This window comes from Mauremys reevesii, linkage group 3, assembly GCF_016161935.1.
Source record: "Mauremys reevesii isolate NIE-2019 linkage group 3, ASM1616193v1, whole genome shotgun sequence".
NCBI lineage: Eukaryota > Metazoa > Chordata > Testudines > Geoemydidae > Mauremys > Mauremys reevesii.
This window is the reverse complement of record NC_052625.1, coordinates 202,238,193-202,265,654: the sequence shown is the minus strand read 5'-3', so window position 1 is coordinate 202,265,654 and position 27,462 is coordinate 202,238,193. Positions and strand designations below refer to the sequence as shown.

The following is a 27,462-nucleotide window of genomic DNA, read 5'->3' as shown; positions in this document are numbered from 1 at the left end:
GAGATGGGTGGAGATAAGACTTGTCATAGTTGTTGTCAGTTTAGCCCCAGTTTTAACAGGACTCGCTGACCTCCTCCAAGCTGGGACAGTAAAAAGTCTTCCTAATCAGAAGGATCCCAACAGCATTTTAAAGACCATTAATGAATACAGGCTGCGTGGCTAAAATGCAGCCACCTCTGAGATGGAGGGCAGCCGGAAACATAGCAAGTTTTGAATATAGGCCCCAGATCTTGCAACTGGCTCTGGGTGGACATACACGACACATGCAACAGATTGCAGGATTGGGGCCCTAATCTGTAAAGTGCTTTCTGATCCTTCTGGAGGAAAGGCAGCGTATGAATGTGAGTTAGTGGAGTTGAGGAGACAGAAGTTGTATATATCTTTCAGGCGGTCATAGTACCATTTCACTTTTGACACCCTTATTCACGTTGAGTAACGTTTTACACCGTGAGTAGTGCCATTGACTTCAGTGCACTAAGATACTGTGTCATGTGAGCTAGGCTTTAGTGTGTGCTAATTGATATTTCCAAGATGATGAAACCTACAAACTTCTGTTTTTAAGAAACCAGGCAATAGTCTATAGATGGTAAGCTCTCCGGGGCAGAGACCGCGGCTCTGTAATGTGCTTGTACAGTCCTCGCTCAGTACGGGAGGGGCTTCTAGTCACTTCTGTGATACAAATGCTAATAGCAAAATTACTTTTCCGCTACATTTGGGTGTTCTGACTGTGGAGCATTAGTGGTTAGAATGTGGAACTGGGGGGGCCTAGTCCCATCTCTGCTGTGGATTTGCTGTGTGAATTTGGGCAAAGTGCTGCACCTCTGTGCCTTGGTTTCCCCATTTGCAAAATTGAGTGAATGATACTTCACCTTCTCTGTAAAGAGTTTTCAGATCCTAGTTAAGCACCTAAACATTGCTGTTATTTATTAGTACATGAATCCAGTGTGGAAAGGCTGAAGACGGACATCTTCCCCCCTGTTTGTTTAAAGCCGAACGTTGACAATTGCCTCCAAAGTGTATGCTCAATGTTCAAGAAATAATTCTGGATCTCTGCTGGGTCTCACCTGTGTGAAGTGTGATTGCTAGTGGCTGATAGGCACTGTGTGCATTAACAGGCAGTGTTCCTACAGATCAGAGTCTGTGGTGGGCATCCAAGCAGAAGACATTGCATTCCTAGTTCTGCCATTAGCTTGCTTTGTAGCTGTGGGTAGGCAGAGAGAAATTTATATGTCTCTGTTTTTTCATCTGGAATATGGGGATAATGACCCCCACCTCGGTAAATTGCAGTTGCTGTATGTAAGAGGTAGGGTCTTTCAAATGCCATTGCTTTAGGTTGTTTAGCCTCACTTTTTCGGAGCCGTGTTCGTGACTCTCCAGCACAAATCTGAACATTTCCCCTCTCAGAAGGGTTCCTGTTTCCTAGCATCTTGGCTGAGCTGCCATCAGAAACTTTCACATGGGTTTCCCCCTTGGTCTTCTAAGCCAGGGGTTCTCAGACTTTTGTACTGGTGACCACTTTCACGGAGCAAGCCTCTGAGTGCAACCCCCCTTAAATATATAAAAAAGTGTTTTTAATGCACAACACCATTATAAATGCTGGATGCAAAGCGGGGTCTGGGGTGGAGGCTGACAGCTCGCGACCCCCCCATGTAATAACCTCGCGACCCCCTGAGGGGTCCCGACCCCCAGTTTGAGAACCCCTGTTCTAAGCGGTGTGTGGCTCTCCACAGCGGTCGATCCTAATACCTTCTCCACTCACCCTGTAGCATTCAGCTGAAGCCCCTCAGCAGTCATCTTTTCAGCTGAGTAGCTGTGTTAGCATGTAAACTTCATAATCACAGGCCACGCAGTATAGCACATGGGGTTGAAACAAGATCCATGTTTCAACGTACAGGGTCTACTGAAAGCAGATGTGGCGCTGGCGTTCCTGAGATCCCTACTCTTAAACTCTTTTTGCAAGTCAAAAATACCCCAAGCCCCTCTCCTGGATCAGAGCCAGGTGCTGCACAGAAAGATTAGCACAAGTTAAGGGAACCTTGCAGTCCTGTTGGTTTCAGGAGTTGTTTGTTTGCATAGGGGAAATGAGTGGGACCTTTTAAAGTGGGAGAGGACTGGGCTTGGCCGGCAGTAAAACCTGCAGGGAAGGGTCGTGAATAGAATTTACAAAGTATTTGCAAAGAAATAAACTTTCTGGAGAGATACTGAAGTGTTAATTATATCCAGCGTTTCTTTGTACGGAGGAGTGAGGCTGGGCTGGTACAAGGGGAAGTCTTTAAACTGTCAAGCCCCTCAAACAGCATGGAATAAAATGCCACTTATAATCCAGAATCCACTGTTTGAACAGAGTTCTTGGCACTGACTGTGTTTGAGCGCAAGAAAGCAGGAGGCGTGGTCTCTGGGCTGATGCGTGGTCTAGTGGTAAACACGGAGTCAGCATAGACAGGCCTTACCACAGGCTTGCTGTGTGATCTGTTGCAAGTTTCTTTACCTTGTTCTGCCTCGGCTGCCCTGTCTGTAGAATGGGGAATAATGACACTCACCGATGGCACAGTAATGTTTGCAGGGGGTCAGATCTGTGAACCGAAGGCGATAGATCGAGATAGATAAATACACATTTGGACTGTTGCTACACAGCTTCCCTCTGCCTCAGGGGATGTGCATTTGTACCTTGCAAAAGTCCCCTGATGTCCTATTTTTAAATGTCATGGTAAATTGGTGTGGGTGAGTGCCCAGTCTGGGAATATGGTTGGCTTAGTTGTAAGGAAAGAGAGAGATTCCCAAGAGCCCTGCCTTTCTAGTAGCAATCCGGTGTGTTAAACGTACTTGCAAGTTAGTTCGGATGCCGAGGGATTTCCCTGAGGTTTTAAGCAAGGGTGGGGAGAAGTCACCAAGGTGCTCCCGGAAGTGGTGCCAGGGAAATGGAAGGTGATGCTCTTCCCAGTGGCCTGGCGTGGCATAGGGGGCGCTGTGCTCCGGGGAGCGCCTTTCTGATGGAAAAAGGGCCTACCAGCTTTCAGCACTTGGCTTAGCAAAGCCTGAGGTGCACATGCTTAAGTTTAAGCACGTGAATAATCCCAGCAAAGCACTTGGAGCACCTACAAAGGGAAGTAGGTGGTTAAGGGCTTGTCTGCACTTGAAACATTCACCACTGCAGCACTTCAGTGCAGACACTACCTATACTGACGGGAGGGGTTCTCCCATCCACGTAGGTAATCCACCTCCCCGAGAGGTGGTGGCTAGGTTGTTCTGAAGAAGTCTTCCATTGGCCTGGGGCTGTCTACACAGAGGCTGAGGTTGGCTTAACTACGTCACTCAGGGGTGTGGATTCATCACCCCCCTGAGCGCCATGGCTGGGTCAATCTAATTTTCTAGTGTAGACCAGTCCTATGTGTTTTGTTGAATCAGGATCTTAATTTTTACAGATAGATAGCATGTTTCCTAAGAGTAGGGTGCTAGCCATGGTGTCCTGGTAACTGTATTCTGTCTGCTCTCCCTGAAATTCCCTATGTGGGTTTAATTGGATACAATATTCTTCTTCACTTCCTATTGGAAACACTTCTGTAGTGTTACTGTGACTGTTAAATAGTTGTTACTTTCTGCTTCAGCGGTGGATGCATTTCAGTAGTGGTTAAAGTGATCCTTATATGGAGCTCAGCCTGGGGGCGACTCCACGACACCAGGACCCTCCTCTTCTGCCTTGGGTCCTCGACCAGGACGTCTCCTCCTCTGTCCAGGACCTCCTCTGACCTCCCTGGGCAGAGGCCACCGAGTCAGACCTCCTCTGGCCGCTGCAGCCTGGGCACCTCTCCTCGGGGTGCCGGTGCTCCTCAGCCTCCCGCGGTGGCGCCAGAGGCCAGAGGTGGCAGAAGCCACCAGGGTCAGGTCCTGGCTGCTGGAGACCTCCTGAGACTGGATGACCCCCTGACCCGCTTCCTCCCTACTCGGCGCTGCGCCGCTCCCGCCGCCAGGCCGCGTGACCCCCGGCGCGCCGCTGCCGGTGAAGGCCACTCCTGCCCCCTGCCCCTACCACGCCCACGCCCCGCCCCACCCCCCCCGCCCCCGCCACCGCCCCCAGCCCCTCTGCCGCCCCCCTGGACCCCCCCCCCGGCTTCTCGCGGCCCGCCCCTGCGATCTCCAGCCGCTCGCCGCCTCCAACTTCCGCCGCAAACGCCAACCGTCTCGCTCTCCGTGCCGTTCACCACTTCACCCTGGTCCCGCCGGACACACCCGCCCAAGACCCGGGACCACCCGTGGGGAGCCCGTGGAGGTGTGGCCAGCCAGCTGCCACTCCACCCTGCCCCCTGGGACAGGCGCATCGGCTGCACATGCCTTCCTGGCCGGGGCGGGGCGCAGCGCGCGGGCACCCTTCACCCGCCTCACGCCTGTCCCGCTGGCGCCTGCCCCGCGCCCTGGGATGTTGCCTAGAGTGCGCCAGTTGTGCGCCAGGGAGCTGCCCTCACCTATATCCTTGGCTCCTCTCTTGTATTGCTTTTCCCACCTCCTCCACCTCCCTGTCCATGCACCTGGCTCCAAAGCATCCGACCGGACCTGGTCAACCTCCCTCCTCCCTGGCTAAAAGGCCATCCACAAAAGGCCATCCAGAGGAGAGGGAGAGGAGGAGACTCCTGGGACTCTGGGGCTGGGGTGGGCCTGTTTGTCCTCCCGGTCCTCTGTCCGGGGCGCTCGGGGCTCTGGCGGCGTCCGGCTCCTTGACGCCCGAGAGAGCAGTGGGCGCTGTCCGCGCTGTCTCTCTCGTGTGTCCCCCCCATGGCCTCCTTCCCCCCCCTTTGACTCTCACCTGCCCCCTGTTCTTTATTAGTTGTCCCCGCACTTAGTGGTGTTTCATGGCCCTGGGATCTCCCCTCCCCTGGGGGGGGGGATTAGCATGCATGGGCGGGCGCCCGCCCCTCTCCCGGATAACCCAATAGTACCTTGTAAATCACATGGCTGTCCTTTTGAGATGAGAGATTCTTTGGGATCAGGGTCAGATTGAAATTACGATCACTGTGGCTAACAGGGTTCAGAGTGCTCCTTTTTCCCCCTGAAATTCTGTGACTGAAATGGTATGTAGGATACAAGAGTGCTGTATAAACTACATATAGCCATAACTGAAATGCAGCCATCTCTGGGGGAGAACTCCACAGCTATTTAACAGCACGCAGCAACACCATGCAACAATTTAGGACCAGAAATTAAAAAGAATGCTAAAGTAAAATGAAATTATATGGGGAATTTCAGTGACAGGAGGCAGAATATAGTTGCTGGAGGTGGTATTTAGGCAGGACATCATGGTTTAACACCCAAACTCTTTGGAAAAGCACCATCCGTCTTTAAAAACCAAAAGCTGCTAGGACCTTCGTTTTACTTCAGTCAGAAAGCTGGCATGTCCAACAGTATAGCAACCCCTAGAGGCCTGCAGGTGCATTGCTTCAATACAAAGTCATTTGGAATTCAAATCTACGTAGTGTGAGTTTGGGTACGGCTGCACTGGAGCTGGGGGTGTGCCTCCCAGCCCAGGCAGACAGACGTGTGCTAGCTCTGCTTCAGCTAGCGTGCTAAAAATAGCAGGGTGGGTGTTTCAGAACAGGCAGTACCTCAGGCTAGTTGCTCAAGTCCAAGCCTGCCAAACCGCTTGGGTCCAAGCCACCGTCTGTGTTGCGGTGTCCACGCTGCGGTTTTTTTGTGCCCTAGCTCAAGCAGAGCTAGTTCAGGTCAGGTTCTCTGGTCTGCCAAGGCCGCTTTGCACAGGCAGCACAAAGTGGCCTGAAAGCAGCTGGTGGAGAATTCTCCCGGTGCAGGGGAACTCCCCGCTGATGGAGGCAGCCCTGCTGCCTATCCTTGACGCAAGGAGAAAAAGAGGTGGGGCACAGGCGGGAGGGAGTGTGGTAAGTGGAGCAAAACTACGTCCTGTCCTCCACTGGCATAAGTTAGGGGCTGCCCCTGTGCCGGTAGCTTCATCTGGCTGCTTGCAGCCGCCCGCCTCTACTCCATCGGATAAAACATAGAAGGGTGTGTCAGGATTCCTGTGTTCCGAATCCAGTTGTGGCGCTCACTTGTGCCACACTTTGCTGCTCTGTGCCTCGGTTTCCCCATCTGTAAAATAGGGCACTGTGACTTTGTAATGTGTTTTCAAGATGAAAAATGCTCAGTATTACTGTAACACTGTTTACCCATGAACAGTGAGTGTTGTTACAGCCTTTGCTCTCATTGGTTCTTTATGTGTAAACTTGGAAAGTCTGCCCTCCCTTGGCATGAATTCTCCTTGCTCTTAGGAAAATCCATATTTTTAGACAGAAAAACTTGCAAATCTAAAAGAATAGGAAAAGCCAGATGGAGAAGTTTTCTTTATGTACTTGCTACGGTGCAGCAGCAGTCAAAAGGGAAAATCCATCACAGCCTGTTTTCAAGGGAGGGGGAATAATTTTAGAAAAAAGCTTAAGAAAAATTACTGTGGACATGTTAATGTTACCGAGAGAGAAGACAAATGTTCCTAATGGTGCTTTAACTAAATAAAGTGGAGTGGTAAGACGTGGCTACTTCATTAATAACCCAGTATTCCACGTGTTTTACTGATATCCTTATGGGACTCTTGTGAAATGGCCAAGGCTTATGGGTGAAGGAACTCCATCACAGAGAAGCTAAGTGACATTCCCAAGGTTACATAGCAAGTCAGTGTCAGAGTTGGAATTAGATTCTTGGAGTTCCTGGATCCCCATCCTGTGCTTTGACCACTACAGCATGCTCCCTTCTCTTCCTCCATCTCAGAGCTTTTTGTAACTCTCCTTTTTTATTTTCTTTCCTCCTCTCATCTGTTCTCTTAAGTCCTAAAGGCCCAACCCTGAGAGATGTAATTTTTTTAAATTGCTTTTATTTTTCTTGAGTTCTAGATTCCCCCCCACCCTTTTATGATTATTAAATAAGTTTAAATTGTTGAGCCAACATTGCCTTACAGGGAGGAGGCAGTAATGACACAGTTTAGATTTAATTAAACTCTTTGAGGGTTTGATCGTGTTCCCACTGAAGGCTGTGGCCAAAATTCCTATTGACTTCAAGGGGAACAGTGTGAATCTTTGTGAAAGAATAAGCATTTGACCATGGATTTAAAACTACAGTTGCATTAAAACACTGATTCTCCCTCTGCACACTAAGACCAACCCACCTGTTTCGGTGGTGTAGGAGGATAGTTGGAATTCTGTGTTCTAGTCTGATTAGAGTCTTGGCCAAGATGCCAAATTCATTGGGACTTGAAGGCCAAGCGCTGTGTTTAATTATGGTCTGTGGTCCATGGTGCACATCCAAAAATACATATTTACCACAATGCAGAGGGAATCTTCTCTGGCCTGTGTTATACAGGAGATCAGACTAGATGATCCCTTCTGGCCTTAGGGTCTAGGAATCTGTGCATGCCCACTGGTGTTAGTGGGCTGGTTTTGCACAGAGATCAAGGGAAGAAGCAGCCTTTAGGAGGGAACTAAACATTTAGTTATTGATTATAGTTCAGTGCCTGAATGCTGCATTCATCATCAGGGAGGGAATCTACTGGACTGGCCGCACACAATGAGTGTATGAGAGGGGAACCCCACCCTGGAAAACACATCTGGCTGAAACGCCTGTTCCTCCCATGTAGGGAAGGGAGAGGAAAGGAATTTCTGAAGGGTTCAGAAGTGCGAGCCCTAATGTGATGATTTTGGAGGTGATCGTTTCTCTCTTGACGGGTCTGGTGGGTGCTCGCCTTGCAGACTGTCTGCAGTTCTGGGCACCACCAGGCCAGAAAAACATTGGCAAATGGGTGGGAATTCAGGGAAGAGCAGCAAAAGCAGTCTCTGGGGCTGGGGAGGTCGAAAGGGTGAAGTATGTGTCTTCTGGCAATATAGAGATATGTAACTGCAAACCCCAAGGATTTACTCAGGTCGGACCAAGGGGATATAACTAGGAGGAGTGGGCTGGAAATTAGAACAGGAAAATTTAGGCTGAATATCCCCAAACTTTCATAGAATCCATAGATTCATGGCTTCTAAGGCCAGAATGGACCATTGTGATCAGCTAGTCTGACTTCTATAACACAGGCCTGCAAAGCAAAGCTCCATAGGCCTGTGGAATAGGCTCCATAAGGAAGGGTGGAAGCCCCATTGCACAAGTCATTTAAAACTAGACTGGACAAAGATACTGGAGGGAACAGCCCTGCCTAGGCAGTGAGTGTGCAGGTGAACTTTGCCATCACTCATTTCCATGGTTCTTTTGATGCGGTGGTTTGAGACTGCTGCATGTGTCCTCTGGGCGGTCTGGCTGCCACCTTAACTGTGTGGGTGAGCGGAGGTACCAAAGGCTAAAAAAATAACTAGTGTTGCCTGGGGGAAATGGAACCCTAGACCAGGAACACACGAGCGAGAGTGAGATGAGGTAATAGAGCTAAGGGGGGAGTGGCACATTCGGGCACAGTTCTTCTGCATCTGGAGTCCTGGGTTGGAATCTGGATTCCTTGAGCAATAAAGTGGATCTGCGATATCCTGAGAGACGACTTTGTTCCACATCATGAGCTGCTCAGTCTCGTGTGGCACCAGTGTCTCCCTGTGCCCAGGACTGGCAAGTGGATGTTGCGGAATTGAGGGGAGTCCCCGGTTGAGGTGCATTGGCAGAGTCTCTTTTGAAGGGCTGGGTCTGGAATCGCAAGGGGGCTGCAAGTGGTGTGTGGGAAGCCTTCCTAGCTGTTCCCTACATGATGTTTGGCTCTCCAGGGCCAGAGATATTGCTGGGCCATACCTGTGAACAGCGATGATGTCAGTTTGGAAGATCCATCTGGGGACACCGTTTCGGAGTGCGGGGGGGACACCCACAGGAATGTTACAGGTTAATCACAGGCTCAGATGAGGGGAATCTGATCAGAGGTGGCTGTTAGAAAACTGTGGTTTGCAGCAAATGTGCGTAAAGTGTAGTCAGAGGAACTTTGGATTCTCCTGTCTATTTTCTAAGCTTGAAATGTTCTTGCTTTGCTGGGCTTCCCTGTTACGGATTGTAAAGCACCGTCTGGGTGCATTATGTGGCTTTGTGGATTGTTGTTGAACCCCCAAGGGGCTTTGTCTGTAAATGTTTATATCTGGCAGTGATAAAGCCGGGGTGTCAGGAGTTGCCTTGAATGGACTCTAGAACCTGATTTAGTGGCAGCTGAGCTGACAGCCAGGGTAAAACCTCTTAGCCCACTGGATCAGATACTGCCGCAACTGATGAATGTCCTCAGAGCAAACCAGAGCTGTCTGCTGGAGCTATAAACTTGCCCGTGGTGCATTCCCATTAGTCCCTGACAGTGTAATTGGTTTACAAATGTCTCTACTGATCTTCCTGGGTTGGCAGCCACCCAAAGAGACTGACATGTAATGATCAATGTGGCCAAAGCATGGGCTCCTGCTCCTGGTTTAACGAGATAAATTGGTGCTTGCAGTCCAGTGCTCCTAGGCCACCCCACAGTACCATACCCATTGGTGTTGTCTCAGCCCTCGTGTGTGTCCCTGCGATGATATACATGGTTGTGCTGCTCAGCCCTGATGTGCACCCTTCCGATAATAATATTTATAGTGCTTTTCGTCAGTAGATCTCAGAGCACTTCACAGTCTTCAATATGTGGATCCTCACAACAGCCTGTGAGGCAGGGCAGCATTTTTGTGAATGGGGAAACTGAGGCACAGAGTGGCTAGTTGACTTGCTCACTGTCACACAGGAAGCCTGTGGTGGAGCAGAGAACTGAACTCAGGTCTCACAAGTCCTAGGCTAGTGCTCTAACAGTGGATTGATTTAAATCACAGACTTTAATAATGATTTAAATCAGCAAACAGAAAACCTTGATTTTAAATCAACAATTTTAATTTTGTTTTGTATTGGTACTTTTTAGTTAATTTCCTAAAGAAAGGTTGATTCTCATTTGTTAGTAACCATTAAAACATGTTGATTTGCAATTGACTATAGCTTTTACACTAAATTTGGTGGTGCTTTTTGCTAACCAGACAATACACTGTATCTATACACATTTATTTAAGCAGTTATATAACTTACATTTATTCAGAGTCTTAAAATAGTTAGAAAATTGTTGAATGATGCATTTCTACTTTACAAAACTTGGATTAATTTTTTACTTGTGATTTATGTTGGGCTCTGTTTGGATGGAAATTAAAATTAAATTAAATGTACAGAAACATTTAAAAAAGTATGTTAGTTAAATACAGCTACCTTTGATATGCTGATAGATAAGACAAAACATTTATCAAAACACGTTTTGAATATAAAACTACGGAGGTATTTTCTGTAGTTAGTGAATTGAATTGATTGTAGGTCACAAAATCCTTCAGAATTTTAGAACTAGTAGGTCTCATCCTCTTACACCTCGCTTCTGTTCATAGATTGGAAGTGAAAAACAAGCTTTCCTGCTTTTTCAACTCTCAAGTGGTTTCTTAACTTGGACTGAACTCGTGGAATAAAGTGAGAGGACTATATTCTCTCGCTGCACCTGCAGAAGAGGCTACTGCTGTCAATTTAGCACTTGAAACTCCAGTTCCAGGTGCTTAATCAGTGGTTGCCACCAGTCCAGTGGTTTGCCTTTCTTTAAAACTTGGCAGCCAATGTCCTGCTTAACAGTATTTTTTTAATTAATGTAAATTATTTTAATAGATTTATGGTAAGTTTAGGGTTTGTCACAATTTCAAATTTTAATTTTAAATAAGATTTTTTTAAAAAAACTTGATTTACATAAATAAATCTGATCCCCCCCCCCCCAAATACTTTATTTTTATCCACTCTGTGCTCTAACCATGGGACCTCCTTCCACTGTGTGCAGGAGGGCAGGGAAGCAAAGTCAGTCCAGACTCAATGAAGAGGTTGAGAAGTAACAGCTAGGGGGTGGGATGTGATTTTTTTCCAAAAGGCTGTGGAAAATGATGAGGTGTGATGAGTGCCTTGTGTGGAGGCGTCGTTCCTTCCAGCCAAGGATCTCAAAGCACTTTCCATCTGGCGTGTGGTCATTGGCGTTACCTCCATTTTACAGATGGGGAGGCTGAAGCACAGAGAGGCTGGGACGTGGCCAGGGGGGCTCAGTGAGAGTCCCATCAGAACCAGTCGTGGAAATGAGGCCTCCTGACTCCCAGCACTAGACATTGCTGCTAGAGGAGCTCAGGGGCACTCTTAGCCCAGTACCTTTCACCAGCACTCCAGATGCAGAGCAGTTTGTGTTTTGCACTGGAGGTAATAGCACCTGTCTGTTTGTCCTTTACAGAGTGTCAAGATGGCGAGCGTGCTGTCCAGGCGCCTGGGGAAGCGCTCCCTGCTGGGCGCCCGCGTTTCCACGCCCAGCTCCTTGGCAGACAGGATGCTGGGGGCAGCCCAAATCCCTACGTTGCAGGCGGAGCTCAGCAGAGTGTCTTCCCACCTGGCTTCGTATGAGGGTGGTCGGTGCAAGGAGCAGGGAGAGGAGAACAGCACGATGCCCAGCTTCCCAAACCTGAACCGCTTACAGCTCCACCCAGGACAAAGAGTACGTAAGGAGGCTGTTTGTACGGTGCTGACCAGCAGTGTTAATCCCTCGAACCTGGGTGCAGTCCTCTGTGGGTCTGGCTTCACTGCAGAGCTAGCCTGGGCTGTAGCCCAGATGTTACCCTCCCCCTTCCGTCCACACACAACCACCGCTGGCCCAGGCTTGAGGGCGCTGTGAGCACAAGCGAGCCGGCATCGCTGACGGTGGGTTAGGCCTGAGCTAGCATTTCACTTTCCAACCTGGCAACGCACCCTCTGTGCAGTGAAAACATGGGCTTGCCAGGGGGCTGTTAGTCCTCCAGTCCTATCCCACGATGCCACCGGGGCTGTACTTCCTCGTTGAACTCCTGCCCTCTTCGGCACTGGCTCTTAGCACCCTCACCCTCACTCTCCTTGCCTGCTCCAGGTCTGCTGTACCTCCATAGCATTGGCCAGAGGTGCCGCAGGCCAAGAAATCCATTTCCCATGCTGCCAGTTGGCCAGAAGCTTTGACCAGCCTTCCGGTAACGCTGTGGTGTGATCCCAGTAAGACCCATCGGGGCACTCTCGCATGGGAGCCCAGGAAGGACAGACAGGTTCTCCCACAATATGTGAATGAATTCGTAGGGTTGGCCCAGTTTAATGCACCAGTGAGAATCATGGGATATCCTGTTAGAAAATCCAGCCTAGCACGCAGGCTAGTACAGCACCATTGTGGATGCATCTGCATGGGTCTGACCTGGGTAGGGCTTTGCAGGGGGGCCGCTCCACCAGGACAGGGCTGTCTCTGCAGTGAAGCCATGCCCTCTGTGGTTCAGGGGATGGGAAATGGGACCAAAGTGTCTGACTGCATTAGTTCAGGGATTACAGTTGAGTTGCTGGCTCAAATCTGGCCTTGCTCTGTAATTACTGAGTCATTAGCATCTGCTAGCTGCTGGGTAGCCAGTGTGGAATGAGTTTAGCGAGTTCCCAGTGGACACGCGTCTCCATCAGCAGCTCAGTGGGTACTAACTGGCTTCTTTTTGCAGCCAAGCAGTCCAGCTATATTCACCTCTTGGACCAGATCCTCTGTTCCACTTAGGACTAAATCAAGAACTGCCTCTCCTCTGGTGGGTCCCAGGACTAGCTGCACCAAGAAGCAGTCATTTAAGGTGTCAAGAAACTTTATCTCTGAATCCCGGCCTGTAAGAGCCAGGGTCACAGACCTGTCTTCCTTGTCTCTCTTGGATAAGGAGGAGGCACGGCTCTGGGGCATCTTGCCCTGCCCAGGCTGAGTACCCTCCACCCTGAAGCGTTGAATCAAATGAAGTAAAAAACGTAAATGAATCAAACTGTACCATAGAATCGCTATGGATAGTAATTCTATGCTCTAATAATAAGAATATAGCAGTAGGGATATATTACCGACCACCTGACCAGGATGGTGATAGTGACTGTGAAATGCTCAGGGAGATTAGAGACGCTATTAAAATAAAAAAATCAATAATAATGGGAGATTTCAATTATCCCCATATTGACTGGGTACATGTCACCTCAGGACAGGATGCAGAGATAAAGTTTCTTGACACCTTAAATGACTGCTTCTTGGTGCAGCTGGTCCTAGAACCCACCAGAGGAGAGGCAATTCTTGATTTAGTCCTAAGTGGAGCACAGGATCTGGTCCAAGAGCTGAATATAGCTGGACCACTTGGTAATAGTGACCATGATATAATTACATTTTACATCCCTGTGGTGGGGAAAACACCACAGCAGCCCAACTCTGTAGCATTTAATTTCAGAAAGGAGAACAACACAAAAATGAGGAGGTTAGTTAAACAGAAATTAAAGGGTACAGTGCCAAAAGTGAAATCCCTGCAAGCCGTGTGGAAATTTTTTAAAGACACCATAATAGAGGCTCAACTTAAATGTATATCCCAACTTAAAAAACATAGTAAGAGAACCAAAAAAAGAGCCACCATGGCTAAACAACAAAGTAAAAGAAGCAGTGAGAGGCAAAAAGGCATCCTTTAAAACATGGATGTTAAATCCTAGTGAGGAAAATAGAAAGGAGCATAAACACTGGCAAATGAAGCGTAAAAATACAATTAGGAAGGCCAAAAAAGAATTTGAAGAACAGTTAGCCAAAGACTCAAAGTAATAGGATTTTTTTTTTTTTTTAAGTACATCAGAAGTAGGAAGCCTGCTAAACAACCAGTGGGGCCACTGCACGATCGAGATGCTAAAGGAGCACTCAAGGACGATAAGGCCATTGTGGAGAAACTAAATTAATTATTTTCATTGGTCTTTATGGCTGAGGATGTGAGGGAGATTCCCAAACCTGAGCCATTCTTTTTAGGTGACAGATCTGAGGAACTGTCCAAGATTGAGGTGTCATTGAAGGACGTTTTGGAACAAATTGATAAATTAAATAGCAATAAGTCACCAGGACCAGATAGTATTCACCCAAGAGTTCTGAAGGAACTCAAATGTGAAATTGCAGAACTACTAACTGTAGTCTGTAACCATCAGTACCAGATGACTGGAGAATAGATAATGTGACGCCAATTTTTAAAAAGGGCTTCAGAGGTGATCCCGGCAATTACAGGCCTGTAAGCCTGACTTCAGTACCGGGCAAACTAGTTGAAACTATAATAAAGAACAATATTGTCAGACACATAGATGAACATAATTTGTTGAGGAAGAGTCAACATGGTTTTAGTAAAGGGAAATCATGCCTCACCAATCTACTAGAATTCTTTGAGCGGGGTCAACAAGCATGCAGACCAAAGGGATCCAGTGAGTATAGTGTACTTAGATGTTCAGAAGGCCTTTGACAAGGTCCCTCACCAAAGGCTCTTACGCAAAGTAAGCGGGATAAGAGAGAAGGTGCTCTCATGGATCGGTAACTGGTTACAAGATAGGAAACAAAGGGTAGGTATAAATGGTCAGTTTTCATAATGAAGAGAGGTAAATAGTTGGTATCCCCCAGGGGTCTGTACTGGGACCAGTCCTATTCCACATATTCATACATGATCTGCAAAAAGGGGTAAACAGTGAGGTGGCAAAATTTGCAGATGATACAAAATTACTAAAGATGGTTAAGACCCAGGCAGACTGCAAAGAGCTACAAAAGAATCTTTCAAAACTGTGTGACTGGGCAACAAAATGGCAGATGAAATTTCATGTTGATAAATGCAAAGTAATGTACATTGGGAAGTATAATCCCAACTCTACATATAAAATGATGGGGTCTAAATTAGCTGTTACCACTCAAGAAAGAGATCTTGGAGTCATTGTGGATAGTTCTCTGAAAATATCCACTCAATTTGCAGCAGCAGTCAAAAAAGTGAACAGAATGCTGGAATCATTAAGAAAGTGATAGATAATAGGATAGAAAATATCATGTTGCCGCTACATAAATCCATGGTATGCCCACAGCTTGAATACAGTGTGCAGATGTGGTCACCCCATCTCAAAAAAGATATATTGGAATTGGTTCAGAAAGGGCAACAAAAATGATTAGGGGTATGGAACGGCTTCTGTCTGAGCAGAGATTAATAACACTCAGACTTTTCAGCTTGGAAAAGAGACGGCTAAGGGGAGATGTGATTGAGGTCTATAAAATCATGACTGGTGTAGAGAAATTGGATAAGGAAGTGTTGCTTACCACTTCTCATAACATAAGAACTAGGGGTCACCAAATGAAATGAATAGGCAGCAGGTTTAAAACAAATAAAAGGAAGTATTTCTTCACACAACGCACCGTCAGCCTGTGGAACTCCTTGCCAAAGGATGTTGTGAAGGCCAAGACCATAACAGGGTTCAAAAAAGAACTAGATACATTCATGGAGGATAGGTCCATCAATGGCTATTAGCCAGGATGGGCAGGGATGGTGTCCCTGGCCTCTGTTTGCCAGAATCTCGGAATGAGCGACAGGGGATGGATCACTTGAGGATCACCTGTTCTGTTCATTCCTTCTGGGGCACCTGGCACTGGCCACTGTCAGAAGACAGGACACTGGGCTAGCTGGACCTTTGGTCTGACCCAGTAGAGCAATTCTTATGTTCTTATGTTCTGGTTGTGCTTAGCAGGATGGAGGCCCTTGGAGGGTGAGTGCAGTAGATTGCACGCTCTTAGGGGCAGGGTGCTTTGCAGAGCACTGGATCCGTTTTCAGTGGCATAGGAATGATCATTGTTCACAGAATCATAGAAATGTAGGACTGGAAGGGACCTCGATAGGTCACGTAGTCCAATCCCCTGCATTCATGGCAGGACTAAGTATTATTCTAGACCATCCCTGACAGGTGTTTGTCTGACCTGTTCTTAAAAATCTCCCGTGATGGAGATTTCCCAACTTCCTTAGGCAACTTGTTCCAGTGCTTAACTATCCTGACAGGAAGTAATAGTAAAAGGTCTTAGAGTGTGGCTGTCAGAATGGAGCAGGGCAGCTGCTGATGTGCCGCCAGGGCCCCTGAGTTCTGCCTAGAGAACTAAAACATATTTAAGGCAGATCTCTTAAAACAAAGTGCCAATAAGGCCCTCGTTTGAGATATATATTTTTGAGGCTTGCACACACAACTGTCCTACAAGCTTACAGAGAATTCAGATTCCTTTTGCTCTACATTTTTTTAAACACGTGACACTGAGGGCTGTTTTCTCCAGTACACATCAGTGTTGGGCTTTTTTGTTCTTCACACTAGAAGCAGCATAAAAATAGTCCCTGGGAGTGGGGTGCTGGATTTACATACCAGTGACAGATGACGTTTTTGTGTTTGGTTGCTTTGCAGCCTCAGCAGATGCTAGAGCATACGTGTTCTGCTGCTCAGGGCTGGGGAGCCTGCTGGTGTCGTCCATTATGGAGCCTCATTCCTTCCTATCTGCAAAGAAACTCTTGGAGAGAAGCGGGGCGTAGTGGTCAGGAGCTCCTGCATCCTAATCCCCCACACTGCTGCAGCTGCTCCCTTTGAGTTTGCGCAAATCACATCCCCTCTCTGCTTCGGTTTCTGCATCCAGTGTCAGTTGAGACATTTTCTCTCTGCCTCAGAGCACTGTGCATTTATGTGTCCGTCATATACAGGCCTGTCCACACATCACCTCTGGTATTTAGGTATAGGAGTGCATGTCCCTATAAATAATGATGAACACTAACCTACGCAAGTGTGGTATATTTTAGCACCGATATGTTTACCTTAATAAAAATAGACTCTTAGAAGTTAGGGAGAGAAGCAGCCTAGTAGGTCATTGGGTGACCTTGAGAGAAAGAGGAAGAGTTTGAATATTTCTTCTGCTTTCCTCTGTGGAGAAGCTGAGAATGGGGGCCAGTCATGACGTGAATAAAAGCTCTTCTTTGCCAGACTCTGCCTGTCTTGCAAAGGAGGATGCATATTCCATTGGTTTTGTCCACCCACGCAAATGAAGAAAAGTCTCAGCTCTTGGGTTTTCCTTTCTCCCTTTACTTAGATGGTTGATCAGTCCCGTTCCTCTGAGGATTTGACGCTTTTAACCAAGGAAACCTCCTTTCTCCCTCGCCTGTCTGTTTGTTTCATCCACCTGCTACGTCTTGTCATAACCCCCTATTGTAAGCTGATTGGGGTAGGGACTGTCTTGGTACTGCATGGCTCTGCTCACCTAGTGCAATGGACCCTGATTGCTACCGTAATGCAAATAATGATAAGGGGAACCCAAGGATGTGACGTGGGGAGGCAATGGGGCTGGTTCCTTTCCTTTTGGGGAGGAATGTTTTTACTGTGTCTGTTGCTTAGGCGGTCAGAGCTCAGTCATTTAAGAGGATAGTTGATAGGGGCGGCTAGAGTGCATTTTCCTTCCTCTGTGCCGGCGTCCCCACCAACTTGCAGAGGCAAGATGTAATTTCTGTTTATTCGAGGTGTGGGGGAGGGGACGTTCTGGGAAAAGTAGACCCCCTCCCCGGAAATTGGGCCACAAGGGTCAAATTTATTGCTGGCCTAAACTCCATTGACTTCCATGCAGTTGTGCCCATTTATGCCTGCCATGAATTTTGCTCTGGGGTTGTATAGTGGAGGTTCTACAAGAATGCCACCCTGTAAATGGGGCAGGGGAGAGGGGCAGGGTCTCCACACTCCTGCAGTCCTGCTCTGACTGTTAAAGGGGCAGTTGCCACCATCCCTGCTAAGGTGTCTCTTCGAGCATTATATCCTCCACTTACTTTTCTGTGTGTTTCTGTACTGAATGCACCAGCTGTTCACTCTATCCGTTTTGTACTGAAGTTTGGCTTTGCATTATGAAAAATCCATTCCCTTGTAGGACAGCATGGTTGTCACTGATGTGTTGAATAACATGGCCAGTTGGAACTACTACTTGGTAATAATAGGGGTTAGACACCCTAAAGGCTCAGGCTCCCCCTGATACTTGGGCTAATCGAGAATCTCCTTTTAGCAATATATAAACAGTCAACCTGTGGAACTCCTTGCCAGAGGATGTTGTGAAGGCCAAGACCACAACAGGGTTCAAAAAAGAACTAGATACATTCATGGAGGATAGGTCCATCAGTGGGTATTAGCCAGGTTGGGCAGGAATGGTGTCCCTAGCATCTGTTTGCCAGAAGCTGGGAATGGGTGACAAGAAAGGGATCACTTGATGATTACCTGGTTTGTTTATTCCCTCTGGGGCATCTGGCACTGGCCACTGTCAGAAGACCGGATACTGGGCTAGATGAACCTTTAGTCTGACCCAGTAGAGCCATTTTTATATGGCCTGACAGACAGCTGAGCAGTTCTGAGTGCAGCAAGTAGAGGGCAGTGATGTGTGTGTATGGAGCCATATAATGTACACATACAAGTTTGGTCCTTACAATGTTTCTATGCTTGAAATGAAGGGAGTCAGACAATTTCATTGTAATCTCTTGGAAGTTGTGTTTTACACTGTATTCCGCAGCCCTTTGCCCAGCTGAGTTTAAAGGGACCTTGTTCAAGTTGAAAATCCTTTTTAATTAAATCCTCTCCCTTGTTTCTAGTAACATCTTCAAAAGTTGAAATTGAGAAGTAAAGAAATTGGACTTACTTTCGGCATTTCTGCTGGTCTTGCATTTTAGGTTTCACTCAGTCTGGCAACTGAAAGCCGGCTCGTCAGTTTCATGTTTGTTTCTAGTCTGTTTTCCTTTCCTGGTCTCATGCTCCAGCACAGTACTGAAATGTTGAATTTTTTTTTTCTCCCATGGGAATGTTGCTAATAAATTTTATAACATGTAGTTGTTGCAACAACTACAAATTTGGCTGAAATCTGACCTGCCAGGGCCCAATTTTCCTCCCATTCAAATCAACAAAACTTCCATTGGGTTCGGTGGGAGCATTCCAGTTCTTCTTTATTCCACAGGGGCTCTGAGGAATGCCACCACCTTTGTATTTACCCCCTTGGGGAGTCCCTGTGTTACGCTGCTGATCACATGGAGTGATACCATGCTGCAGTACTGTTGTATTAGCCATGACCACATATGAGGGGGACGACCCCTTGGGTCCCAGCAGGCAAATGGAGAAAGTCCCGAGGTTGCTAATACTGTTTCACTTAGAGTAGTGGTGCAGAATAGGGGTGATGAACTGGTGGATAGAAAAACCATGGCTTTATGGCATTCCCAGTGATAGAATCCTCGCAATCGGGGCCTGGTACAGGAGGATGCCCAGAGACAGAGCAGGTGAGCTTTGGCTGGATTTTGTTAAAGGGTGGAAAATAACCCTGACCAGCTGTGACTTGTCCTCACGTAGGTTTACATCACCTATAACGGGCAGGAGTGCGCTGGCCTGGTAGAGCAGCACAATCAGCTGAACGACGAGGTGCAGGTGCTGCTCCTGGAGCAGGGAGTGCACACCTGCTGGAAGACAGGGGACGTGAGACTGGCTGAGATGCAAAGATCACCGCCCCCTACCCTTCCGATGGACCATAGCCCTGCCACTGCGATGGACCAGAGCCCTGCCACTGGATCAGTTCAGAGATCGGTTTCTAGGAATATCGATGTACCTAAAAGGTATGTGTCCTCGGCTGATTGGCACTTTTAGCTTTGGAGACTGATCCTGTTTCATCTTGCCTGGTTCAATAGCTGGGCTTGTGCACTGGTTGCTTACAGAATCCCTCCTCTCTTTCTGTTCTAAACTAGTATGTAGTGTTGCTGAAAGCTGTTAAACGGAGCTGGATCCTACTCCAGAGGTGGCTGCATTTCCATGCGGGGGTGGAAATGATCCCTGTGTATAGTTTATAAAATGCCCTAGAATCCTATAGTATAAAGCATATTTATGGAAACAGTTGCACATGGCAACATAAAATGTGAGATGCTGAATTCTGGTTCTGCTCACGGTCACTATGGCTAAAGTAGAATCAGAGTCCCGTGGTTTGGGAGGGCTCATGGACATAGTAAAAATCTATCAGGAGTCTGCAGAGGAGCTATTAAGATTGCACTGGAAGCTCAAAATAAAGCACAGGCGCTAATTCTAGAATGGGCCTTGGTGTTTGTTTACCCAGAGCAGTAAAAATGCTGTTTGTTTCAGTGTATGATGAGAAATGAACCATCTCCCACTTCTGCCTTGTTTGTACGCGGGATGAGACCACGTCATTGTGACGTTCAGTGTCAGCCTCTCCAAAGGGTGGATTATCCAGAGTGCTGTTGAATTTAGGATTAAGAGGATTTTTTTTATGGTGGTTTAGGAGAAAAAAAATGTTCTCTGCTAAAGCAAACTTCCCTCGTGGCAAGTTAGAAATTGCTCCGGTTCTGTTTGGCCCGGGACAGCAGAGTGGGGAGAGGTCACAGGGAAAAAGAGATGTGGTGAAACATGCAGCCTCGGTATGTGAACACTTTTTAGGATTGGGAAGCTGAGCAGGTTCAGGTCTGATCAGCGCTTGCATGGGTGACTTCCAAGGAAACCATTTGGAGGCCGAGGAAGTTAGCTGCAGCTAACTGTAGACAGCTGGATTGTTTTCTGAACCCTGGCGTCTGTGTGGTGCTAGGGGCAGCATGTTGCTACAGGGGTTGTGTAAATGCATGAGAATTTAAACAGAGGACCTAGTTGTTTTGTGGAGTAGTTCTTAACCCCAGAGCCACTGTTCACATGCACCTACAATAATCCTCAATTTCAACTTCCACTTAAACTGTTAAATACAAAAGTCTCTCCCGAGCCCCAGCCTGTGTCCCCTGGTCTGTGCTGCACTGATCCTTGCATAAACATGAGTCTTAGAGCAGCAGCATTGCTCATGCTGTGAATAGGCAGTGTCCCCATTGCTCGCTTTGCTGGGGTTTTGGTGGAGGGAGGGACAGACACCTAGGACTCAGGGCTGGATTTTTAAAGGGATTTAAAGATGCAATGGGAGGCACTTTTGAAAATCCCACTTGATGCCGCTTGGCATCTTTAGGCTCTAAATTCCTCTCCGAATCTGGGCCTGACTCCAGATGGGGAACAGACTGAGTCGAGATCCTCAGGCTTGCTGCGGCACGGGGTGGGGGAACGAGTCCTGGCAGAAATGGGGAGCTCAGGGCCAGGCCACTGAGAAGCTGCAGCTGCTGTTAAAGAGCAGCGCCAAGGAAACGTCTTCTCTTGAGGGTCTCCTGTCTCATTGCCAGAAGCTACCTTCCTGCCGGGGCAGATGCGGTGGGTAGCATTTTGCTCCCCAGTCCTTACCCCAGCCATCAGCATAAGGCTCTCGCATGAGCGATGTGCGTTCTGTACACAGGAAGGCATGCTGGGATCTTGTGGAAAGGAAAGAGGTACGAAAACGTAACCGATTATCATTAGACCCCTGTGGGTCCAATCAGCCCTGAGTGTAACACCTTTGGCCTCTGTGTTTGCTCCAGTGGCCCTTTTGATTGTAGGGGGTCTTTGACATCGAGTCCTCGCCTTGTCTCCTCAATGTCTGCCTTCCCCTCCCCCACTGAAGTCTTTAATGTTCCTCTGTCTCCTGGTGCAGGAAGTCCGATGCTGCTGTGGAAATGGACGAGATGATGGCAGCTATGGTGCTGACCAGCTTGTCCTGCAGCCCTGTGGTGCAGAGCCCGCCCAGCCGCGAAAGCAGCATGCCAGGTGAGTCGGATTGTGCAGCTGGACGCTGGGGTCCCAAACCTGCCTGCCTCTGTATTTCAGCAACCGGAGGCTGAATTGAATTGCTTTTGTGGTACCCCTGAAGAAGAAGGGAAAACTGCTCAGCTCGGACAATAAGTTTTCCCAGGTAACCGGAGCCCCAAGTGCAATGTGAGCAGATAGCTGTCCGACTGCCACGTCCATCTCGTTGCACTCTCTGATGTCCCAGCATGCTCTCTGCTGGTGATGTCACCTTCGCCATGAAACTCTGCTGCAGTCTGGAGCCAGCGTTTGGGGTCAGGTACCTAGAGAGGCCACGTGGTGCAGTGGATAAGCCGTTGGGCTGGAAGTGAGTCGTCTGATCCATTCTAATGTCTCTCCGGATCGAGAATGTGGTTGGAGATGTTCTCTGTCTATGTGCTGGTGAAGGAATTACTGGTGGGGGCTCGATGCCTGTGGGTACATACAGAACTCTGCCTGCCTGGCTGTGTTGGGGAGGGGTGTGCTCTGACCGATGTAGCTGTGCCAGCAGAAGCCCCTCGTGTTGACGCACTTGTTCTAGCAGACCTGTCTTTCCCTGGTTTGGGGCAGCTGGAATAAACCAGGCTGGTAAAAGCACAGCTTTGCTGGTAGAGGCGGCGTCCATACTGGGAGTGCTGTGGCAGTAGAGTTCAGGATGCCGCCATGTACCTGAAACCCTGTTGTCTGAACCTCTGCATTATCCGAAGCCCTTCCTTGCCCCTCAGCTATCTGATGCTGGGGGACAAGGAAGGGATTCAGTGGAGGTTTGGATAAGAGCGCACAAACCCCCAGCCAGGACTGGGAGGAGGAGGAGGAGGAGCAAGAGGAGACCCCAGCCATGGGGGAGGCCACGCTGCTGCTGCTGAATGGTTCCTGTGGCAGTGTGGGGAGCCCTCTGCCACCCCGCTGTCATGGGAGTGAGAGAGCAGGGCTGTGACAGCGGAGCTTCCAAAGGGCTGGTGACACCCGATCTCTGCAGGGACCAGGTGCAGGGAAGCCTGCAGCCTTGGCGGGGAAGAGCAGAGACACCTGGCCAGGACTGTGAGGAAGAGGAGGATGAGTCCCACACCATGGGGTGGGGGTGGAGGGGCGTGAATCTGCTGGTGAACGGCCGAATGGCTTCTGCCCTCTGGATTATCCGAATAAAATCCATGTCCCCTCTGCTATGTGGCTAATCGGGAGTTTACCTCTGTTGGTAAAGTGCTCCTCGTGCAGACATGGTGCAAGTCAACAGTTACATTGCTCCAGTGGCATGTAGCTGTCATGGGACAGCCTGCCTGCCGAGGGAGAGCAATCTCCCAGGGTGATAGGGCCAGTCTCATGGCGGGGTTGAAATATCAGGACAGAGGCCTCGAAACTTAGGTCCATATTTGTGGGGAGTTGGTGTGGCAGGTTCTTCATGGCGACCTTTGTTACTAAGCACATGGCTTGTATTAGCTGGAGCTCTTCCAGTCGTCATTCCTAGATCTAAGGAATAGCGGTGATGGAGCCTGAAGGTCCCGCATGTATGGGTTAGCATGGACGCTGCCAGGCTGTGTCCGATAGGGTGGGATGTGATCTTCTGGCCCGTCAGAGATGGATATGGGAAGTGTTTGCTGCCGTGGCTATTTCGGGCTCCCGCTGAGCCGAAGACACTCAAAGGACGCAAGGCTGGGGACAGCCGTAACAATCTGAGAGCAGGTGCCCTTGAAGTAGAGGAAGCAAGTTCTTTAAGTGCTTCCCTCTTCCTCCCAGCATCGCCTTAGTCTTGCCAGGGCTCAGTTCGAGCCTGCTGCTTTCCATCCAGCTGCTGATTGTAGCTAAGCGCTGGGAGATGGTGCCGATTGCATTGGCTGTAGGGCTGGGTGGTGTCTGCGGACACCTGGCATTCAGCCTGCATTTTCCCAACAGCATCCTGTAGACCTGGAATAAAATGAGGGAGAGGATTGAGACTGCAGGGGTGGGGGTTGGAGGGGTCTGTGACGACCCTGTGAGCTCAGTCTGAGAGGAAGGACTTGAGCCATTTTCAAGTGTTTCCAGGCACCCTCGCAACTTGAGAAGAGTCTTTGGTGATAAATGACAAGTCAGTCAAATACAGCAGAGAGGTGCAGCCAGCTGACTGGCTGGAATTCCCCTGTCAGGGAGCGGGAGGAGGACATCTACCAGGTGCTCTGTCTGACCCATGCCCTGGCCCATCCTGACAGAGAAGGATCCAGGATACTGGCAGCTGACAGCTGGTAGCTTCTTGATTAGATTTGGGTCTAATTCCCAGCTCCTCAGACAAGTCACAGAACCCTCTGTGCTCCAGGTTCCAGGTCTGTGAAATATGGTCTATGACTGAAAGGCATTTTATTGTACAAGGGCCGGCTTTTATTTGAAATATCCCTACTTGGTTTGTTAATTTTGTTTTTTCATATTTTCTATCCAAAAGTTTTGTAAAGTAACATTTTTAAGCCCCTCCCTACTTCAGAGGAACGTGCAGGGTCCGGTTCTGACCTCACTCATGCTGGTATCTGTCAGGAGAATGTGAGGTCCGGATCCCTCTTATAATATTACAAAGGGGAAAAACGCCAGGGACACGGCCATTCTGCAGAAGTGTCCCATGGCAGGTATGGGACAGCAGCGGCGCATGTACTGGGTATCTCCTGCAGCGGGACCTTTACTGGGCTTTTGATACAAATCCCTGCATAAGTGGGTCTGGGTGTCACGAGCAGCACGCGGACAGGGAGGACAGTGTAGCTTGATGTATGGAATTCCTCCCGGAAAGCCTGAGTTAGGAGTGCCGGGAACCCCTGTTTTAATTGGTAGACAGCTCTTCAGGCTGGACCCTTCTCCTCTTATTTATTCAGAATTGTTTGTTCCAGTTATCAGGCCTAGCAGATTGGGATGAACCAACTGAGAATTGGGGTGGTAGGGGGGGAGACCGACCGGCTTTCCAAAAGAGTCTGCGCCTGGGAGTGCTGCTGTTCAGAAGCCATGGGGCTCAGTGAGCAGGGTGCTTTGGGACAGCTGCTTTAATGCGGGTCTTCCTGAACAGCTGGCCAAGCTGGGAGGCCACACACATTCCTCGAGAGAGAGGAGAGCGTAACCCTGCCCGCAGCTGCCATGTACGATAGATCGGCAAGACCTATTCTGGGAGCCACGGGCATGGGAGCACTGAGTGGCCGGCGCCTTTTTTTAGCAGCGGCTCCATTCCCAAGTAGTCAAGTGGATGTAGGTGGTTAAAAATAGGCGTCTGCAGCTGTGGGAAATGTGCATGTCCGGCCAGTGGCTCACTCTCTGCGCGCGGACTTGGCTCTTACTAGCAACAGGCAAGCTCTCGAGCGGCTAGGCCTGAGAGTCTCTGCCACAGCCCTGCCCAGAACGCTTGGAACCGGAAACCGGCTTCAAGTGGAATAAATGAACTTGCATTCAGACCGTCCGTCACTAAAGGCACAGCTAAGCTCTTCCGTGGAGAGCGCATGCAGGGCAGCTGTGCCAGTGTCCCACATTATAATGTGCATTCCCCTAGAGAGCAGCTGTGTCTCACTCAACAGCCCAGCAGCCTCCATGCCCTTAACTGAAAAAGACGCTGCAAGAGTCTATTGGGGGACTGGGATAGCTCAGTGGTTTGAGCATTGGCCTGCTAAACCCAGGGTTGTGAGTTCAATCCTTGAGGGGGCTGTTTAGGGATCTGGGGCAAAAATCTGTCTGGGGATTGGGCTGTTGGAGTAGATACCTCCTGAGGTCCCTTCCGACCCTGATATTCTAAGATATAATCAGCCTTCTGTGCCATCTGGGGAAAAGTTTGTCTTCAGGTCAGTGGAGCCTTTTGGTTCCTGGGGGAGTAAATCTCCACACCAAACCAGATTCCCAGTTCTGGCTGGGCCAGTGATGATGTGAGAGAGGCTTTATCGTGGTATTTCAGCCCTCCTGTTGCCATCCTGGCTAGAACCTGTAGCTGCAGGACTGTTGGAGGAGAAGGAAGATTCTCTGCTCTTCTCTGAAATCTTCCATCCAGGGCTTTCAAAATGCTTTACGACAGTGATTAAATGAATCCTGTGAGGCAGGCAGCATTAGCTGCATTTTACGGAAGGAGGCACAAAGGCAGAGGGAGGCACAGGGCCACGCAGTGAATTGTTGATAGAGCTGGGTATAAAATCCAGGGCTCCTGGCTCGCAGTCCTGTGCAGTGGGGAGAAGGTAAATGTTACCCATGTTGTTTTGATCCTGAGGCCTGTGGTTTAAGTTTTGGGCCAAAGGTCTGTTCTGGTTGCATCCACACCATCCTTAATGGTGACGTAACCCCGGGGAAAGTGCATTATGCGTCTCCCCACCGTGTCTGATCCACAGAGGATGTGAGTTGTTTACAGGGCCTGGCGCTCGGTCGAGCTGTAGGGACGGATGCTTGTAGCTCCAGAGGCCCATGATTCAATCCTGGGTGTTGGTCAAGATGGAGGTAATTGAAACACCGACTGGAGAGGGGCAGGGGGCTGGGAGCAGAGCTACTGCATCCCGCAGGCAGGAGCTATGTTTGTGCCTATTGGTTTTAATGTCTGTTCCCTTCTCCTCTTTCCCCTGGCTCAGCGTCCCAGGCAGCCTGCGACTCATGGAAGGAGAGTGGCGACGTGTCAGACAGCGGCAGCAGCACCACCAGCGGGCACTGGAGTGGCGGCAGCGACATCTCCACCCCATCACCCCCGCATCCTGAAGCCAGCCCCAAGTACTCGAGCGAGGCCTTGAGCTCCCCTCAGGCTGACGACGGCTTTGAGACAGACTCGGATCCTTTTCTTCTCGATGAGCCTGCCCCAAGAAAGAGAAAGGTACCGAGGGCAGGAGGGCAGGGGGAACTTTGCTGTGAACTCTCAGTCATGGGATCTGCACTGCCCAGTGAAACTGACAAGGTGTTTGTAAGTTTCACCTGTCTGAAGCTAGCAGGAGAGACCAGACGCAAAGTGCCTCTTACTAACCCTTGGCAAGCTTCACCTTGAAGTCCCAGAGCAGAAGGGGTGCTGGGGATGGGAGAAGGGAAGAGACCCCAGGGATACAAAGGGCACTGGCAGGGAAGAAGAGACAGTAGCCCAAGGGTCAGTTGCCTGCCATCTCCGCAGATCCTGCTAGTGACTCCAGAGTGCTCCCTGCTCCCATTCACTCCTGTCCTTCAGCAGCATTTCCCACTCTGCCTGATAGCTATGGCCAGAGCAGGGAGCTGGGGCAGGTCAGAGGAGTGCTCCGTTCCATGCAGGGAGCTCTTTCTCCACTCAGTTCCCCCCTCTGTCTACATGGGCCAGGTGGAGCAGGTGCATTGAGGGACCAGAGGGAGGGGAGAAGGAATGTAGGGGCAACAAGCAGCTTTGATGTAAACTTTAGGGCAAGAGAAAGAGGAGCGAGAGGGAGAAATGGGCAGGATGGGAGGGGGGATGTAAATTCAGACAACCAGAGTCTTTCTTGTGTCTGCCTGAAACTTGGCACCTCTGTGGACTGGCACCTTGAGAGGGCCAGGCAAGCCCAGGATTGTGTGTGGGGTGGATGGGACAAAATGGCAGCATCGTGGAGCCTGTTTTCAGTGATCCTGAGTGAATCTTAATTCTCTGGGGCTGTTTCTGTCCCTTCTGAGCTGGGCTAGGGAGTAACCGTTCCGTGACGTGGGGCTGTCTTTCTCCTAGAACTCGGTGAAGGTGATGTACAAGTGCCTGTGGCCAAACTGTGGGAAAGTCCTGCGATCCATTGTCGGGATCAAGCGTCACATCAAGACCCAGCACCTTGGGTAAGACCTTGAATGGCGATTAATCTGCAGAACCCAAGCAGGGCCGGCGGGGCTGGGGGCAGAAGGAAGAGGGAATTTCACAGGCTTACAGAATTAAAAGGTGGAATAGCTTTGGCAGGACATAGTCTCCCAATTGAGGATGTATTGGGTGTCAAACTGGTACTGCCCTGGCCTGTGTGAAATGAGTTTGGAGGTTCTCAGTCCAGTGCT

At 49.2% G+C, this 27,462-nt stretch overlaps 1 protein-coding gene across 5 annotated transcripts in view; it reads left to right on the top strand.

The window, feature by feature from the left end:
• ZNF395 (zinc finger protein 395) overlaps positions 1 to 27,462 on the top strand; it is a 44,390-nt gene that overhangs the window by 4,388 nt on the left and 12,540 nt on the right. For 4 of the 5 annotated variants that reach the window (XM_039531919.1, XM_039531922.1, XM_039531921.1 and 1 more), the window contains exons 2-6: positions 11,258 to 11,515; positions 19,210 to 19,469; positions 21,398 to 21,510; positions 26,073 to 26,308; positions 27,152 to 27,252. In XM_039531919.1, the coding sequence (XP_039387853.1) occupies positions 11,267 to 11,515; positions 19,210 to 19,469; positions 21,398 to 21,510; positions 26,073 to 26,308; positions 27,152 to 27,252 (959 nt within the window). In that variant the 5' untranslated portion in view covers positions 11,258 to 11,266. Of the gene's footprint in view, positions 1 to 10,388; positions 10,547 to 11,257; positions 11,516 to 19,209; positions 19,470 to 21,397; positions 21,511 to 26,072; positions 26,309 to 27,151; positions 27,253 to 27,462 lie in introns of all 5 variants that reach the window. The other variant, XM_039531920.1, reaches the window with a different exon arrangement.